The following is a 19,096-nucleotide window of genomic DNA, read 5'->3' on the forward strand; positions in this document are numbered from 1 at the left end:
GGGTGAATGCTAAGCTATAGTTATGTATAACAGTTACTAAACATTTCGAAAAGATGTCACGAGCAGTTCTGAAAACTTTTGTTAGAGAAATATGTGTGCTTAGTCACTCAGTTGTGTCTGACTCTTTGTGACTCCTTGGACTGTAGCCCACCAGGTTCCTCTGTCTGTGGGATTCTCCAGGCAAGAATACTGGAGTGGGGTAGCCATTTCTTTCTCCAGGGGATCTTCCTGACCCAGGGATTGAACCCAGGTCTTCTGTATTGCAGATAAAGTCTTTACTGTCTAAGCCACCAGGGAAGCCCCAAAGAAATGTTGAAGACAATAAAAACAGTCTACAAAATAATTCTAAATAATGAGGAACATCCTTCACCTATGGGCCTATCTGTATATTCAAGAAAAAGTCTGGAAATTCATCCCAAGTGTTAAATCTAATTTTTTTTTCAGGGTCTTGGGATTTCACTGGATGATTATTTCTGTTAACCTATTTGTATTTTCTAATTTTCTAACAAAGAAGATGTATTTTGCTCATAAAACAAAAAGGGTTTTTTCTTCCTTTCTTTGGATTGTTTTCTTAAATGTTACAGAGAATGGAGTTTGGGGTGGAGGGGAGGACCAATGCAAAGTCTAGAATGATTGCAAATGAAATGGTCCCTAGATTGAACAAATTATGGGGGCAGGAGCTCAGTTGATACTGGATGGGGGTTTTGTTTGTTGGTTGGTGTTTGTGTGGGTGAATTATTTTTTGCTGTGTGGTAAAAATGTAGTCATAGAAAAATAATTTCCAGTTGTTCTGAAAATGGAATTTTTCTGCTGTTACTTCTAGGGACTTTTCTCTGAGAAATCAAGGTTTAGGCTGAAAGCAATTATGCACTAGGTAGGAAGGGCCAATACAAAGGAAGAAGGTAACAAAGATCTCTGCCCTTACAAGTACTATTTTTCTTTCCCTGGTTAAATTTGCATTCTCTTCTCCTCTTGTTGGGCTTCCCAGGTGCCACTAGTGGTAAAGAACCTACCTGCTAATACAGGAGTTTGATCACTGGGTCAGGAAGATGCCCTGGAGGAGAGCAGGGCAACCCACTCCAATATTCTTGCCTGGAGAATCCCATGAGCAGAGAAGCCTGGTGGGCCACATAGGGTCGCAGAGTCGGAGAGGACTGAAGCAACTTAGCAAGCACACACTCCTCTTGTTTATCTTCTTTCCTTTAACAAGTACCTAGGGCACTTTTTCTGCGCTGATTAAATCATGGGAGAGAAAAGAAAATTCATCTATGACCTAGGAGCTAACTAGTTAGAAAAGAAGGTACATTTTGGAAAAGTTAACTAAAAATGAGGGCAGTATGCACTTAAGCATTAAATGGCTTAACAGAGAAGTCCTCCAGCAGTTAAAAGAGCGGCTGGTAACCCTTAGGGTCATGGTCTAGATCAGAACTGTTCAACTGAACTTTCCACAGTAAAAAAAAAATGTTCTGTGCTGATTAACACAGTAGCCACTAGCATCTGTAGTTACTGTGCAGCTGAAATGTGGCTGGTACAACTGAGAAAATGAATTTTAAAAATTTAATTTAAATAGCTACATAGGGGGACTTCCCTGGTGATCCAATGGCTAAGACTCTGCATTCCCAATTCAGAGAGACCGGGTTTGACCCCTGGTCAGGGACCTAGATTCTGCATGCCACAACTAAGACCTAGTACAGCCAAATACATAAATAAATATTTAAAAATATAGCTACATATCGCTGATGATTACCATATTGAGGAGTGGCAGACCAAGATCTAGAAGGTATTAATAGCAAAAGAGATTAATAGTAATAGGATTTGTCTTATTACTTGAAGAAAGGGAAGGATTTGAGTAGCTGAGGATAAAGAAAAGCATTCTAGGAGAAGAAAAAGCATGACGAAGCTGTGCTTAATTCACCCTCAAAGTGTGAAAGTGCCCAGTGTTTGGATGGGGGATTGTGATGTTCTGCTGTGCTGGGCAGACCACACAGCTAAGATTCAGGATTTGAAGCTGCAGGTAATGGGAAGTCTTGACTATTTCTCATTGAAATTGAAGTCGCTCAGTTGTGTCCGACTCTTTGCGACCCGTGGACTGTAGCCCACCAAGCTCCTCCATCCATGGGATTCTCCAGGCAAGAATACTGGAGTGGGTTGCCATTTCCTTCTCCTTTCTCATTCAGTTCAGTTCAGTTCAGTTGCTCAGTCGTCTCTGACTCTTTGCGACCCCATGAATCGCAGCACACCAGGCCTCCCTGTTCATCACCATCTCCCAGAGTTCACTCAGACTCACGTCCATTGAGTTCGTGATGCCATCCAGCCATCTCATCCTCTGTCGTCCCCTTCTCCTCCTGCCCCCAATCCCTCCCAGCATCAGAGTCTTTTCCAATGAGTCAACTCTTCGCATGAGGTGGCCAAAGTACTGGAGTTTCAGCTTTAGCCTCATTCCTTCCAAAGAAATCCCAGGGCTGATCTCCTTCAGAATGGACTGGTTGGATCTCCTTGCAGTCCAAGGGACTCTCAAGAGTCTTCTCCAACACCGCAGTTCAAAAGCATCAATTATTCGGCGCTTAGCCTTCTTCACAGTCCAACTCTCACATCCATACATGACTACTGGAAAAACCATAGCCTTGACTAGACGGACCTTAGTTGGCAAAGGAATGTCTCTGCTTTTGAATATGCTATCTAGGTTGGTCATAACTTTTCTTCCAAGGAGTAAGCGTCTTTTAATTTCATGGCTGCAATCACCATCTGCAGTGATTCTGGAGCCCAAAAAAATAAAGTCTGACACTGTTTCCACTGTTTCCCCATCTATTTGTCAGGAAGTGATGGGACCAGATGCCATGATCTTCGTTTTCTGAATGTTGAGCTTTAGGCCAACTTTTTCGCTCTCCTCTTTCACTTTTATCAAGAGGCTTTTTAGTTCCTCTTCACTTTCTGCCATAAGAGTGGTGTCATCTGCATATCTGAGGTGATTGATATTTCTCTCGGCAATTTTGATTCCAGCTTGTGTTTCTTCCAGCCCAGCGTTTCTCATGATGTACTCTGCATAGAAGTTAAATAAGCAGAGTGACAATATACAGCCTTGACGTACTCCTTTTCCTATTTGGAAGCAGTCTGTTGTTCCATGTCTAGTTCTAACTGTTGCTTCCTGACCTGCATACAGATTTCTCAAGAGGCAGGTCAGGTGGCCTGGTATTCCCATCTCTTGAAGAATTTTCCACAGTTTATTGTGATCCACACAGTCAAAGGCTTTGGCATAGTCAATCAAGCAGAAATAGATGTTTTTCTGGAACTCTCTTGCTTTTTCCATGATCCAGCGGATGTTGGCAATTTGATCTCTGGTTCCTCTGCCTTTTCTAAAATCAGCTTGAATGTCAGGGAGTTCACGGTTCACGTATTGCTGAAGCCTGGCTTGGAGAATTTTGAGCATTACTTTACTAGCATGTGAGATGAGTGCAATTGTGTGGTAGTTTGAGCATTCTTTAGCATTGCCTTTCTTTGGAATTGGAATGAAAACTGACCTTTTCCAGTCCTGTGGCCACTGCTGAGTTTTCCAAATTTGCTGGCATATTGAGTGCAGCACTTTCACAGCATCATCTTTCGGGATTTGAAACAGCTCAATTGGAATTCCATCACCTCCACTAGCTTTGTTCGCAGTGATGCTTTCTAAGGCCCACTTGACTTCACATTCCAAGATGTCTGGTTCTAGATTAGTGGATAATAATAGCTCTTATCATATACCCAGCATTATATTGAGTGCCTTACATGGACTGTCTGATATAATTCTTATAACAACTTTTTCAGGAGAATAAAGATTATTATTATTTTTTAAATATTCATTTGATGGCACTGTAGAGGTAAGAGAAGCGATTATAATCTTGGAAGGATGACAACAGTACTTATGAAGGGACTTCTCTGGTGGTCCAGTGGTTAAGAATCTGCCTGCCAATTCAAAGGACATGGGTTCGATCCCTAGTCCATGAACTAACATCCCACCTACCATGGGGCTACTAAGCTCATGAGCCACAGCTCCTGAAGTCCACACACCATGGAGTCTGAGTTCCAGAACAAGAGACGCCACCTCAGGGAGAAGCCCATGCACCACAACTATAAAGTCTGCTTGTAGCAACAAAGACCCAGCACAGCAAAAAAAAAAAAATACTAATGAAGGTGAGGCTCAGATGGTTAAGAATCTGCCTGCAATGCAGGAGACCTGGGTTCAATCCTTGGGTTGGGAAGATCTCCTAAAGAAGGGAATGGCCACCCACTCAGGTTTTCCTGAGGTTCCTGGTGACTCAGACAGTAAAGAATCTGCCTGCAATGCAGGAGACCTGCATTCGATCCCTGGGTTGGGAAGACCCCCTGGAGGGCACAGCAACCCACTCCAGTATTCTTGACTGAAGAATCTCCATGGACAGAGGAGCCTCGTGGGCTATAGTCCATGGAGTCAAAGAGTCAGACATGACTGAGCGACCAAGCACAGTGAAGGTGAAGGAAGTAGAAACTGAAAAGCCTCATTTAAGACATTAGGAAGTTAGACTAAATACAGAACATGCGGAGAAAATGTGGAGGGTGGATGGAAAAGGGAGTGAGACAATCTGTATCCCTAGGGACACTGATGAGGACATCTGGAAAGCACCAATAATTCTGGGGTGACTGAAGGCAGGTTACTTAGTGAAGGGATCTTGAGAAGCAAACAGGTGGCAATGGAAACAGGTCAATGGAGTCAAGGAATCTGATGAGGGAAAGGTTTTCAAGAACCCTAGAGATAAGTTAAGGGCTTCCCAGGTGGTGCAGTGTAAAGTATCTGCCTGCCAACGCAGGAGATGCAAGAGACATAGGTTCAATCCCTGGTCAGGAAGATCCCTGGGGGAGGTAATGGCAACTCACTTCAGTATTCTTGCCTGGGAAATCCCCATGGACAGAAGAGCCTGGTGGGTTGCAGTCCATGGGGTCGCAAGGAGTTGGACACAACTGGGCAACTGGGCACACACACATGCGCATACACACACACAGAGGTAAGTTAAAGATGAAGATGGTGAGGTGGCATAGGAACATGGGAAAATTAAGATAATGCTGACAAAAAATGAAGAGTCAAGAGGAGGAGAGTCAGTTTTGGAAGGGAAATATGGATTGTTTTTAACATGTTCATTGGAGGTAACAAGTTCTCTGGATGATGATGTCTTGCTGCTGCTGCTGCTGCTAAGTCGCTTCAGTCATGTCCAACTCTGTGCGACCCCATATACGGCAGCCCACCAGACTCCCCCGTTCCTGGGATTCTCCCGGTAAGAACACTGGAGTGGGTTGCATCTTGCTAATTGGGGGAAATGTGAAGCTAGTTTGTGAGAACAGATCAGGACAATTTTAATTTTAATGTGCTCTCACAGGACAGCAGGTAGAGAGAAAACAAGGTTGAGAATAGAACCTGGGGCAAACGCCCATCCATATAGGTGACTAACTGAGAAATAAGAGCCAGTAAGAGAGAAGGGGTGAATGAACCATACCATGGCAATGCCCTGGAGGTCATGGAAGGACTTTAAATGGGATGGTGATTTGTAATTTTCACGTGTTGCAGTGAGATCAAGGGAAACGAGCGAGAAAAGGGTGACTGAGCTTATGAAGGTGATCCTTGGAGAAACAGGAGAAACACATGTAGAGGCTCTGTTTGGGTAGTTTGGCCTTGAAAGAACTGAGGAAAAGGGAAACAGATTGAGAAGGGTTAAATGAAGGTTCCACCTACATGATCAGGTCAGGTGGCAGCTTAGGAAGGGAGAAGGGACTCTTCTTCCTTCTGGCACTTGACAACAGTTCACCAAATGGATGGTATCAATAGACATATTTTGAGGAGAGGATTCTCAGGGAAGCAGGACTCAGGGTCACCTGCCAAGAAAGAAGGGAAAATGGGCAAGGGAGGGAAGAGAAAGGAGGTATGTAACAGCCACATTTGGGGCTGCCCGTGAGAATCACCAAGAAATAAAGGATTGGGTGCAAGATCAACATGATTCCCTGACTAAACTGCCATCTCAGATTTATTCCTGGGAACTGACATCAATAGTAACAACCACCACCACCATTCATCATGTGGTTATCATGTGCTGCTTTTGGGGTGTTTTCATAAGTTACCTCACTTAACTTTCCTAACAATGGAGTTCAGTATTATTAATCCTAATTACTTCCGAATTATAAAAAAAGGAAATTGAGGCTCAATGAGATTTTACCTAAATTAAAAAAGGAAGATGGTATACCATGTCTCCAGGCAGTGTTTCCTGCACAGAAAACACAGGCAAGGGGGCTGCCTTATTGGAAATCTATAGAAAAGCAAACGAATAAAACTAGGAAAAGGTCTTTTTTGTTTCATTACCCATTCTTTACTTGAGAACCAATGGGATATAAATTATTCCCCATCAGCACTAAAAATAAAAGCATGCTGTGAGCGTGTTTTCCCTTCTACAACTGGAACAATTCCGGGAATCGGTTAGTTGCTTGTCTGAGTTAATAGTTTCCAACTCTTAAAGAGTTTAATTTTCAGATTAAAGAAATCATTGTCACCTAATCTGCGGAATAACATTTTAAGTTGTTAAAATGATAATATACTAAATAAAAGTGAAAAAGAATAAGCCATTGAATACGAATAAAGGCTCACCTATGTAAAAAAAATTGAATCAGATCATTTCAGATTTTAATAATGGTGTGCAAAGAATAAAACTGATGATACAATTGGTATAATAAATGACATAGCAATGGAGGAGGGAGTGCGGTCTTGGGAGGACCCTCAGTGGGACAAGAGAGCTCATTTTAGGACGAGAAGGTAGAGAGTTTTCCAGGTCAAAGAAAATGCAAGTACAGAGGCCCCGAGGCAAGCAGCAGCGTGGCTCCTCCTCAGCTGCAACTCAAGGAGCAAGTAGGTTTAGGCCAAGGTTGGAGGCACCATCAAGTCAGGGAAGGATTTACGCAAAAGGGTAATTCCAACCTACTCAATGGAATAAGGCGCCGCAGAGGCGGGGGCCAGACTGCCCCAATCTCCGACTAGAGTTTCCTGTCCGCGAAGCTGCCCGTCTTACACGCGGGGTGAAGCAACCGGTCAGGAGAGGCTCCAGGCCCAGGGGCCAAAGGGCCGAGGCCTGCGGGGGTGGGGTGTGTGTGTGTGTGTGTGTGTGTGAGGCGTGTGACCTCCTAGTGTCGCAAGAGTCGAGGGAGCACCGTAGGCTACGCCCGGCCACCCCCTTCTCCAGCCCCACAACCACCCCCGCCTTTCATGCTTGTTAGAGACCCTAGCCCGTAGCACCTCCCACCCCGTCCGGCCCAGCTGGATTTCCGCCCCCGCCCCCCCGGGCGGCGAATCCGTTTTCCAAAACTTCGGAACGACCGTACCCCCTTGAGTGATGGGGAGAGGAAATAATACAAGGCTAGGGCGAAGTCCTACAGGAAATAGACCTCTTTATTTCTGCCTTGTTTTTCCTTATGGTTTCCCCAAAACGCCTAGCTTCCCGAGATGCTCTTCAAGTCACCCCCTCCAACAACGAGTCTATTGGTTTGGCCCTTAGTCCCGGATTGGCTTAAGGGTTACGCCTCAGCCTGGGATTGGAGAACGTTGGGTCCTTACGTGTTCCCGGCGCCCATTGGCTCGTTTTCCCCGTTTCTGGGCGGAGTCGCTAGGGCCGGTTTCCACCCACTTGTTTACGGAGCGCGTAGTTGTAGCGCTCTCGGAGCTCTGGGGCTGTCTCTAAAGTTCCCAATTTAGCTCTTTGGACCAATTGGGCGCTGGCTCCCCCCCTCTCCCGCTCCCTCGCACGCCTCCCGCGTGGTACGGCCCATACCTTTAGAGCGGCGGCGCGAGCGGCTGTGTTCCTCCGCCCGCGCTCGCCTGGTTGACCCCCCTCGACGGTGCGCTTGGTACGACCCGCGCCGCCTCCTTCTCTAGCTGGGGTGGTTGCCCCCCTCGGGTCGGCGGCGCTTGGTGCCGCCCGGGAGAACCAGGTCATCGGTCGGTTCCCTTGAAAACAAAAACAATCGGCGGCGCCGCGGCGGGCAGCCGAACGCGGCGAGCGGGGAAGCCGGGGCGCGGGGCCGAGTCTGACCAACTAGCGAGAGCAGCGGCTACGCGCCGGGGCCGGGGCGCCATGGGGCAGGCGGGCGCGGGCTTCGCGAGGCTCCCCTGGCGTCGGGGCTAGCGCCTCCGCCGCCTCGGCCTCTCGCGCCGCCCGCCTGGGGGACGAGGAGCAGGACGCGGCCTCGGCCGGGCCCGGGCCGAACGGCTGCAGACACTCGGGAGCCGAGGAGCAAAACACCGCCACCGCCGCCTCCGGGATGGATCAGTGCGTGACGGTGGAGCGCGAGCTGGAGAAGGTGCTGCACAAGTTCTCGGGCTATGGGCAACTGTGCGAGCGCGGCCTGGAGGAGCTCATCGACTACACGGGTGGCCTCAAGCACGAGATCCTGCAGAGCCACGGTAAGGCGGCCCGGATGGTCGCGTGGGACCGGGCCCACCCACCCCGACCCCTCGGGCCCAGGCGGGCCAGGAGGGTGCCTCCGAGAGGCCAAACCCGGCCTTCCCCGGGGCGCTGAGATCCCCAGGCCCCTGTGACTTTTCCTTCTCTTCTCCCCCCGATCTGTCTTGAACCTACCCCGACCTTGTTGTTAATTAAAAGAGAGCGGGAATCCATCCGGAAACCAATTCTGGAGCCACAGGTTCCATCCAGGGTTAAACCCCGGCGCGGGGCCGGCTCGTCGCACCTGCAGATTTCCTCCCTCGCGGGGTGGGCGCCCCTAGTTAATTGCTTTGGGCCGGAGGATCCGGGCGAAGAGAGGGTCAGTGCAGAGAGCCCCACCCCTCCTCCTCCTCGCCCCAAACATTTAGCCAGGGACTGACTTTGCTCGTCTTTCTTCATTTTTTTTTAAATTAGAAACTCGCATGTTATTCTTAGCTGTGGGTTAACAAAACAGCCGCTGCTTCAACTCCATAATTTGACTCTCTGTAGAAGAAGCCTTTCTTTCAACTCCGCAGCGGCACTAATGTGATTCCTAAGAAACTAGCTAAATCAAACTTAAGCTCTCCCAGGTGCATTCTGCGATGAGACGGGAGGCAGCCTCCCCAGAAACACCTTGTGGAGCAAGTTGTTAGTTACATGCGTTACCTGGTCAAGTTTTTACTTGTTTTCCTTTCAGAAAGCAGGTTTTCAATGGAAGGTGTTTCTTCTCTATTATTATAGCCCTAGGCCCTGGGGGAAGATACTTGGCTGCAGTTAACTTGTGGAAGCTGGGTGGGATTCTTTGGGTTTGGGTTCTTTAAATAACATGAAAAGTCTGGTATTCTTTAGGTTAAAATGTCTGTAGTGATGATTCTTTCTGAGCAAGAAGTAATGGACTTCATGGAATGGATTTGTTGAGTTTGGGGGCTCTGCTCAACTCAGAGGTTGAACAGAAATCTTTGATAAGGAAGGTTTGGTAGCTGGGGTCACATGTGGACACTGGAGCAAGTGTGGTTGAGGACAGTGGCACTGGCTGAACTTCTCTCCACCTCTGTTCCTTCCTGTACACTTTCCTTTCCCAGGCTGTTTTCAGTTGAGAGTTAGTGCTCATCCATGGTGCCTGTGTGCGTGGCTCAGTCCTGTCTGACTGCGCCTCCATGGACTGTAGCCCACCAGACTCCTTTGTCCATGCAGTTTTCCAGGCAAGAGTAATGGAGTTGGTTGCCATTTCCTCCTCTAGGGAATCTTTCTGACCTAGGGATCGAACTAACATCTCCTGCACTGGAAGGTGGATTCTTTACCACTGAACCACCTAGGAAGCCCCATCCATGGTGAAAGAGTCTTATAACAGCATCTCATCCTGGACATGGCAGTCACTTGTGAACTCCGAGAAAGAAGGAAACCCAGTGACCACAGTGGGGTTAGGACTTGAAGTATGAATATGGAAAAATGACCAGACCTAGACGGCTGCCTGCAAGGGGGAAGTAGATGTGGGGTAGGATGGGTCTCCTGGGAATGCTCTGGTGAACTTGGTTTGGGACAAGTGAGAAACTGACGGACTAATGAAGATAGTCAAGAGCATCATGCTTCCTAGTCAAGGGCATCATGTTTCCTATTGGCTGAAGATGCATAGATGGAGTGTGGGAGCAAAGAAAGGTTTAAGATGGTGTCCTTGGTGTCCTTCTACAAAGGAGAGTGAAGGAGATCATTACGTCACACAGAGGAAAGACAGTAGGGTCTAACCATAGCCTTGAACTCCCCTTGAAGAGTGGAGGTCCTGGAGGTGCCAACAGAAACAGAACGGGCAGGCTTAGAGAGGTTGGTCAGCTGGTGTTTGGCTATTGGGAGTCATAGCCTCTTTGCAAGCAGTTTCATAGAATTGTTAAACTAGATCACTAGCAGTTAAGAAAAATAATAGATTGAGGTGAGAGAGGCTGCTTAAGTAAGGGAGCTGAAGGTGTGCCCCTTCCGCCCCTCATCTGGAGAGGCAATCTTTTTGTATCGTTAAAGACTGAAAAGGGACTTCCCAGGTGGTGCTAGTGGCTTCTGCCTGCCAATGCAGAAGACAGAAGAGCTGCAAGTTAGATCCCCGAGCCAGGAAGATCCCCTGGAGGAGGCTATGGCAACCCACTCCAGTATTCTTGACTGGAGAATCCAAGGAGCTTGGTGGGCTACAGTCCGTAGGGTCCCAAGGGTTGGGCCTGCTTCACATGCAAAGACTGAAAAAGGTAGGAGTAGGTGAAGGGTGTAGACTTGGAGAGGTGGAAGGAAGGATTTCATTTTTAAGGAACAGGTTGAATGTTGAGGGCTTGTAGAGTTTGAGAGAGAGAAGACAGAAACTATTTAAAAATCCCTTTATTCCATGAGAGAGAAGATAGAAGCTATTTAAAAATCCCTTTCTTCCATGAGAGAGAGAGAGAATATTAATTGAAGGTGAATGATTTGAATATCGTTTTAGGGGATTTGGGGCCCATCCCAGATGGATAAAATAATTTTGAGAACTTGTTGAAGCAGAAATGTGTTTTAGACCTCTTTCCTTGGGACTTTTCGAGGAACTTACGGTCAGAGGGATATTAGTCACAGAGTTTGCTGTGTTGTTCAAACAGTCTGATGTGAATTGTGGCGTTCCTGCCTATTTTTTACCTTATCTAACAAATTGCAGTTTTATATTGATAATCTCTTTGATTTTCTTTAATTCTTTAAGAATAGGATTAAGAGACTAAGGAATTCTCCAGGCAAGAATACTGGAGTGCATTGCCATACCCCTCTCCAGAGGATCTTCTCAACCCAGGGATCGAACCCTGGTCTCCTGCATTGCAGGCAGATTCTTTACTGTCTGAGCCACCAAGAAAGCCCCTAGAGACTAAAGGCAGCAATAAAACATGAAAGAAAAATAAATACCACAAGTGCTAGGTCTAGTTTTCAAAATAAAATCTTCTTTCTTCTTATGATGTTCTGTTGTATGAAGACAACAGATATCATGCCTTGGTGTCTGGAAGATGGTATTTTTCAAAGCAGATGATTTCTAAAGTTCTCTGCAGACAATGTGGGTATTACATTGAGTCTTAAGTATACCCTTCTTAAAGCTGTATGCACTGAAATCTGATTTTGGAACTCCATTTTCAAGTCTAAAGGAAGTTTTCAAAGCTCTGAATATGCCTGTCTGGGCAAGTGATCTGGTGGTTTCTCATGACCTGATGGAGGGGCTCCAGTTGGCACCCTCTGTAATTAGGCTTATTATAATAAGCTCATTCTTTGGGTTCATTTGTGATGATATTCTTGTAAGAATGTGATATTAATAAAGTAGAATCATGGGGACTCTATAGATCCCCCAACATTGCATCACAGTGTTGGTGAGTGACTGCCTAATTCAGTAGTGTTCTTTAGTGAGGGCCAGGGGGTCAGGTTAGTTTTTGAGGTTGAATTATATTTTCTTTACATTTAAATTTCTCTTTTCTAAAGTTGTGAGCAGACAGCTATACTACGTGAGGATGGTTAGGATGGCCTGTGGTAGAAACTGATCAACCATCAAAGGAAACCCATTGACAACTGTGGTCCACTCACACCACCCTTGTTGCAGATCGTTACGTGACCTCTGCCCAAAGGGGGCTTGCCTGATCTCCCCTAAGATCCTCTCATCTGCTCTGAATTGCCCCACATGACATTTCCCTAACTCTGAGGGAAGAGGAGAGCACTCTTGTCATTTAGTGTATCCTCCTTTCAGTGAGAGTTTCCCTATGAGCGTGAAGTTTGCTGTAAGGTTTAATACAGTCGATGCTGTTGGTGATTGTTCTCACTCTGCCCTTGATCTCATTTGGATGATGCCCTGGTTCTTCTCAAACTTCACTTACACATGCACACTCATTTTTCAGGTAGATTCACAGTTTCACTTCAGTAGATTTATCCTCATTCTGGGCAATAATTGTGAAGTCATAGATTTGGGATGTTAGGTATAATCAACCTTATATTACCTATGTTAAAATACTTCATATACAGCTAAAGTCACCATTTACATCATTGGTAGGGGAACCACACTTTGGACAGCCCTTGATTAACAGAAAAGTGGTATTAGATACATTTTGGTGATTTGCCTTGTGGGTTTTTATTGTTAACTTTTGGGGGAGGGCAAGTGTATGTATATTTTGTTAATCATTAGCACTTCTGTGGTGTGGAAAGGAGAACATAAAAGAACCATAAATGGTGTATTGCTAATATTCTAAATTCATGTTTGGTGATAGAATATTAGGCTGGAACAACTGGGTAACTGTTTTATTACGTGTATATAGTATACTTGAGAAAAAATTACAATGTTTATGAGTGTAAAGGATGTACAATATTTAATGAAATTGTTACTTTGGAGCTGTTATTAAAGGGAGTTCGAATATGGTTTCCGAAAGTGATTGTCAGGGAGTTTTCTAAATTTAAAATTGTATTTCTTTTGAGTGGATAATACATTTAAATGGTATAAATTCACATGATAAGAAGGATGCCCAGTAAAAAAAAAAAAATCTCCCTCCCAGTCATTGTTATTCTTGGACCACCTAGTTGTCCATCTTGCAGCAAAAGATTTGGCTGTTTGCAGAAAAAATTTAAGAAGATTCAGGGAAATGATAATTTATCACTTTATTTTTTCTCTAAGGCATTGGATGTGTAGTTCTCCATACTGTGATTTAGGCTTAGTATTATCACAATTTGCAAGTTGGTAGAGATTGTTTCATTTGTGGGTGCAGCCAATATATATTATCAGCTAAAACTCCGTGTGTTTCTGTGTGGTCTAACACTTAGAGTATGATCTTCTACCTTTATCTCTTTGGTGAATCAAAGAGAATTTAATGACTAATTGCAGAATTGCTTCTTTTTTTGTTTTTTTAACTTGAGAGTGATGAGAAGTAAGCAATTAAACATGAAAGAAAAAGCAAAGTAGATGGTCACGTTTCAAACTAATTTTTGTGATATAGTATTGGGTCAGTAGACAGAAAAACCAGAGGTCCAGGGTTACATGTTAGGTATAACTAACTTTACATTCTAGAATTTGAATTGTATATATTACATATATATATTGGAAAATATGTTTATTTATATATGCAGATTCTCTGCTTTTCACCGTCTACCAGTGTTGAGTGTCTGTGTTGAACTAATTGTAAAAGGATCAGGGTTTGGTGAACTAGTGGTATGTCTTACTTCAGTTCAGTTCAGTCACTCAGTCATGTCCGACTCTTTGCGACCCCGTGAATCGCAGCACGCCAGGCCTCCCTGTCCATCACCAACTCCTAGAGTTCACTCAGATTCACATCCATCGAGTCAGTGATGCCATCCAGCCATCTCATCCTCTGTTGTCCCCTTCTCCTCCTGCCCCCAATCCCTCCCAGCATCAAAGTCTTAGTTATCCTTATTCTTTGGCATACTTTGAGTAGGCTGCATAGCTTGGTCCCTCATTTGTTAACTAAACATTTTGCTAAGTACAAGACACTCTTGAAAGAATTAATGCCGTTCAAGTTTTAAGTAAAATTTGGTATCTCCATTTAGCATTTAATCTGGAAAGTAGCAAGATAAGTAGGTCAAAAAAGTTTGTGTGAATTAGCCATTATTCAAAAACTCGAAGAAGAGAGTAGACCAGTCACCAATCTACTTGGGCTGTTTTATAGATGGTGAGAATCATAATAATAATAGGCTAGCGTTGGTGTTTCCAGTTGGGTTTAGAAGCAGATTTAACTTTGTCAGCTATTCCTTTCCAGGCTCATTTAGGAGGTAACTCTTGTCATCTGGCACCTTACTCATTCAGACTGCTGTATCACTCAGGATCCTTTTGGTTGCAGGTGGCAAAATGGTTTTAATTAAAATGGAATTTGTTGACTCATAACTAAAAAGGCTGAGGATAGGCCAGCGGCTCCTGGGGCACAGAGGGTGTCATGAGGACTGGTTTTGTTCTCTTCCTTTCTTGGCTGCGCTTTCCTCCATGGTTGGCTTCATCCTCAGCAGAGCTTTTTCCACATGGAAGCAAAGATGGCCCGTGGACTCATGTCATTCTTGTGCTGCTTGTAATCCCAGAGACAGGGACATGCCTGTTTTCTGTATTTCCAACAGAATTACTGGGGAATATTTCATTGTCCTAGTTCAGATCAGTAGCAGGGGCTGCTGGGTGGAGTCCATCAGCCACCTTGGGCTGTGCTTCCCAAGTGCCAGATGATTCATGACCCTGTGGCGGGCTGTTGCTCAAATAAAGGAGAGAGTTCTAGAAGGAAAGCTTGCGCCAGACAGAAATGATAGATGCCCATTGTAGTTGAGCCAGCTGTAAGTTACATCGGTAACAGCATTCTTTGAGATGGTTTCTTGATTAGCCCAATCTTTACTTCTCAGCTTTCTCCTTGACTTCTAACTGTAGTGTTCAGATAATTCAAACCCTGAGTTGCTGGTATGACTTCATGTGTAGACTCTGAGACTACAGCTTGATTCATGTTACCTTTGGGAACTTACTTGAAGTTACTTTAATGCTTGGTGTAATAAAATCATTTTCCTAAGGTTATCTTATCTCCTGAGTAGTTTCTAATTCTGGATAATAACCTCGGTAAGGGGGAAACTTGCCAACACTTCTGTGATACTGTCTTGCTAGAGTTAATAGAGAAATTTCTGTTGTTTTCATGTTACGGTCACTTAGTAGCTAGCAGAGTGAAAGTGGTGTTTTAGGCAGACTGCTATTCACTTGGAATATTGAAACTTACTTGTTTTTATTTGGGGCCCTGCTTCTTACTGTAAAATCTTTGAAAATGACCCCAAGAGGCAGTTGTGGGGAGACCTGGTGAGTCCTGGCCAGAAGCTATGTACTTGGAGGCCTGTGGTACTCCTATGTTACTCCTCAAAGTTGAATACTGGGGAGGTGATAACTCTCAACCAAGCATTTCTTCTGGCCTTCTTAGATTACGTGCTAGTCTAACGGCTCAGAGAACAAGAGACTAGAATCTCTGGCAGCACTTGAGGCTTTTAGAAATAAGCTTCCATTCTGCCTTGGTTTAGTGATCGTATAGCTGAGCTCACAGTGGTTCTTTGGGAATATTGTTTGGGAAATCCATATGTCTTCTTTTGCCGAGTCTTTCTCCACCTAAGAGGCCTGGGGCGCAGTATGTGCTGTATCTGTACAATCCATATAGATTTAATGTCTTATTATTGGTCTGCGAAGACGTTTGGGAGGACATAAAGGGAGACTTTTAAAAAGAGAAGCATGGTGTGCATGGCCTCAGTCCTCCAGGAAGGTAGAGGCTAGTTGAGGAGACAAGATGTGGCTGTGTTTGTGGAGAAGAACATAAAGTTTTGCCCTTGAGCTCAAGAGATCTGGATTTGAGTCCTTGTTCTATCACTTCATTGCGTCTCCGTATGTGTGTGTGTGTGCTCACACACGTCTGTGCGCAGTTGCGTCCAACTCTTTGCCACCCCATGGACTGCAGCCCATCAGGCTCCTCTGTCCATGGGATTCTGTAGCCAAGAGTACTGAGTGAGTTGCTATTTCTTCCTCCAGGGATCTTGCCAACCCAGGGATGGAACCCGCATCTCTTGTGTCTCCTGCGTTGGCCAGTGGATTCTTTACCACCAGCACCACTGGGGAAGCCCTCCCTGCTTCTACAGTCTCACTTAACCTCTTTGCTCCTCAGTAGACTGATAGCTTATGTCATGGGTTGTGGAAATTAGATGGTATGAACTGGCTTTGAACTCTGTAAAACAAGGTTTACTTGTTGTTTTTAAGGTCTGTACCTTTAAGCAGTGTCTTAATTGAGATCTTGGGTTTAGATATCTTTATTACTGGTGTATGTTAACTGCCATTGTGTCCAGTGGTCTGCTTAACACTCTTAGGAATATTCAAAAAGTATAACACAACAGTCTTCAAGGAACTTTATTTGGATAATGAGGCCAGAGTTTTACAATTGAGAGGGGAAAAACCATGGCTGTGGAACAGTACACAGCATAATACTAAGGGCTTCCCTGGTGGCTCAGACAGTAAAGAATCTGCCTGCAGTGCGGGAGACCTGGGTTTGATCCCTGAGTTTGGAAGATCCCCTGGAAGAGGGTGTGGCAACCCACTCCAGTATTCTTGCCTGGAGAATCCTCACGGACAGGAGCCTGGGGTTGCAAAGAGTCGGACATGACTGAACGACTAAGCACACAGCACACTTACTGTTATGAGATAATAGTGCTTCTGGTTGGTGTAAATACTATCAGTTTAGAAAAATGGGAAGAGAAGGAGCCCTTAGAACGAACTGCTTAGAGGTGGGCTGTTTCAGTTGCACTGTAGAGCACTTGGTCAGTAGTTACTAATCCCCAGTTCTATGTGAAACTGGGCTAAATCTCGTGGGAGTTACAGAGGACGAACAGTCATCCTCATGCTCCAAGCACATTCTGAGTAGTTGGGGAGGTGAGCCCAGTATGTTTTTACAGTGCGAGGCCATGTGTATCTGGTAAATGCTGATTGAAGGATACCAACAGCAGGGTGGGATTTGAGACAGGGACAGGCTCCTCCAACCTGTGGGCAGTTTCAGGAACAGAGACTGAGTGAGGAGAGGAGAGAGATAGGATGAGGTGCTGGGAGAGGAGCTGGCAGGAACAAAGATGCAGAGGAGTGAGAGTACAGGAGGCATCCTGGGAACAGTGAAGCATCTGAGTGGGGAGGCAGGAGATAGAAGAACGAAAAGTAAGCTGGACTCAGGTTCTGTATAGTCAGGGCTGTCAGGGAAGGTGGTAAACTGAGAAGATACTGAGAGACTTGGGTTGGAGGCGGTGAACAGGGAAGGACAGGGACATGATCTGAGACCAGTTAGCATTTTGGGTGGTTGGAGTGGAAGTGAAGTTTGACTAGAGGCAAGAAGACTAGTTAGGGTTCCTTGTCAACGTGCGACTAATGAAATAGGGGCCTATTCTGGAGTAGTGGTAGAGATGTAGAAACCTAGGCATGGAGTCTCCTGCGGGAAGAAATTACCAGGACATGGTGCAGAATAGGAGAGAAGGCCCCCAAAAATCAAAGGTTCATCTAGGGTTCTGAGCATGAATGACAGACAATTACAGAACCAGGAGGGATATGGGAAGTTCAGGAGAGGGGAAGGTAGAAATTTGGGTTTGATTTTTAAATAAGAAACCCACATTCAAATGCTATAAGAAGCCCTATCTGGTTCACCCATTCATTTCAGAGATAAATAGATGTCTCGATTAATTCTCTGTATTTCGAATTTGAAGGGAGTGAACAGGCTCTCTCAAAATACCTTGTTGTTTAGTCACTAAGTCTTGTCTGACTCTTGCAATCCCATGGACTGTAGTCCACCAGGCTCCTCTGTCCGTGGGATTCTCCAGGCAGGAATACTGGAGTGGTTGCCATTTTTTTCTCCAGGGAATCTTTCCAACCCAGGGATCGAACCCGGGTCTCCTGCATTGGCAGGCAGGTTCTTTACCACTGAGCCACCTGGGAAGCCCCTGAAAATATCTAGCAGACATTTAAAAACTTGTTCCCACGTCTTCCTTCTCCTCTTCTCTGGCCATTTCTTGCCTCACAGACTACTGTAGAGCCCTGCTTTCTTCCCCGTGCCCGTCACACTGGTCTGGCTCTCTGCTCCAGGAGGACTGTTAGTCTGTGCCATGTCACTTAGCTCTTAAAGATAAACTGAGGTGATTTGTTTTCTCTTGTGTTTGGACTTGCACCCCCCTCGGCTGTGACTTGGTGCCGTGGATCCGAATACCCATCTGTGACTCTGCCATTGGGGTGGACGAACAAATGCTATACTTTCCTTTACTGTGTACATTTGCCAGCTGTTAATTTACCAAAAGTTTATTTTGTTTTCAGGTTGTACTGCCTCTAGGGGGGGAAAAAAAGAGTGTTTTCTATTTGTGCCTTTTCCTGCTTCTTCTGAGTATATCTCAGTTGAGTGGTCACTGTGTCCTAAGTGCCAAGGTAGCTCATGAGAAGCCCAAAACCTCAGTAGCCATAGTTTGGCTTGCTACTCGGGTTTCCCTGGTGGCTCAGACAGTAAAGAATCTGCCTGCAGTGCAGGAGACTCAGATTCGATCGCTGGGTTGTGAAGATCCCCTGGAGAAGGGAATGGCTACCTACTTCAGTATTCTTGCCTGGAGAATTCCATGGACAGAGGAGCCTGTTGGGCTGCAGTCCTTGAGGCTGCAAAGAGTCAGACACAACTGAGTGACTGACACTATGGTTTGCTACATACAGTGTGAAATAGCCCTTTATTATTGTTTTTAATACCAACCTTTTCAGAGTTTCAAGTTTTTCTGTTTTAATATCTTGCAAGCATATCCATGTTCACCTTGTCAATGACTTTTAAAAAAATTTTTAATGGGAGGATAATTGCTTTACAGTGTTGTGTTGGTTTCTGCCATACCTTAACAGGAACCAGCCATGAGTATACATATATCCCATCCCTCTTGAACCTACCTTCCAACCCTGCCCTCCATCCTACTCTAGGTCATGACAGAGCCAGAGTACCAGGCTGAGCTCCCTGTATTATACAGCAGCTTCCAGTTAGCTACCTATTTTACACGTTGTCGATGACTTCTTTAGAATCAGTCTTATCCTTGAAATTGAGACGGTGTAGTACACAATCTGTTATTTTTCTATTCATTCAGTAAATAGTTATTGAATG

General features: G+C 45.2%; 1 protein-coding gene across 1 annotated transcript in view; it reads left to right on the forward strand.

Annotated features, from left to right (window-relative positions):
- Window positions 1-7,668: 7,668 nt before the first annotated feature.
- RMND5A (required for meiotic nuclear division 5 homolog A) overlaps window positions 7,669-19,096 on the forward strand; it is a 62,706-nt gene continuing 51,278 nt past the window's right edge. The window contains exon 1 of the mRNA XM_069583185.1: window positions 7,669-8,446. Within this exon, the coding sequence (XP_069439286.1) occupies window positions 8,305-8,446 (142 nt within the window). The 5' untranslated portion in view covers window positions 7,669-8,304. The remainder of the gene's footprint in view (window positions 8,447-19,096) is intronic.

The sequence above is a fragment of the Ovis canadensis genome, chromosome 3, assembly GCF_042477335.2.
Source record: "Ovis canadensis isolate MfBH-ARS-UI-01 breed Bighorn chromosome 3, ARS-UI_OviCan_v2, whole genome shotgun sequence".
NCBI lineage: Eukaryota > Metazoa > Chordata > Mammalia > Artiodactyla > Bovidae > Ovis > Ovis canadensis.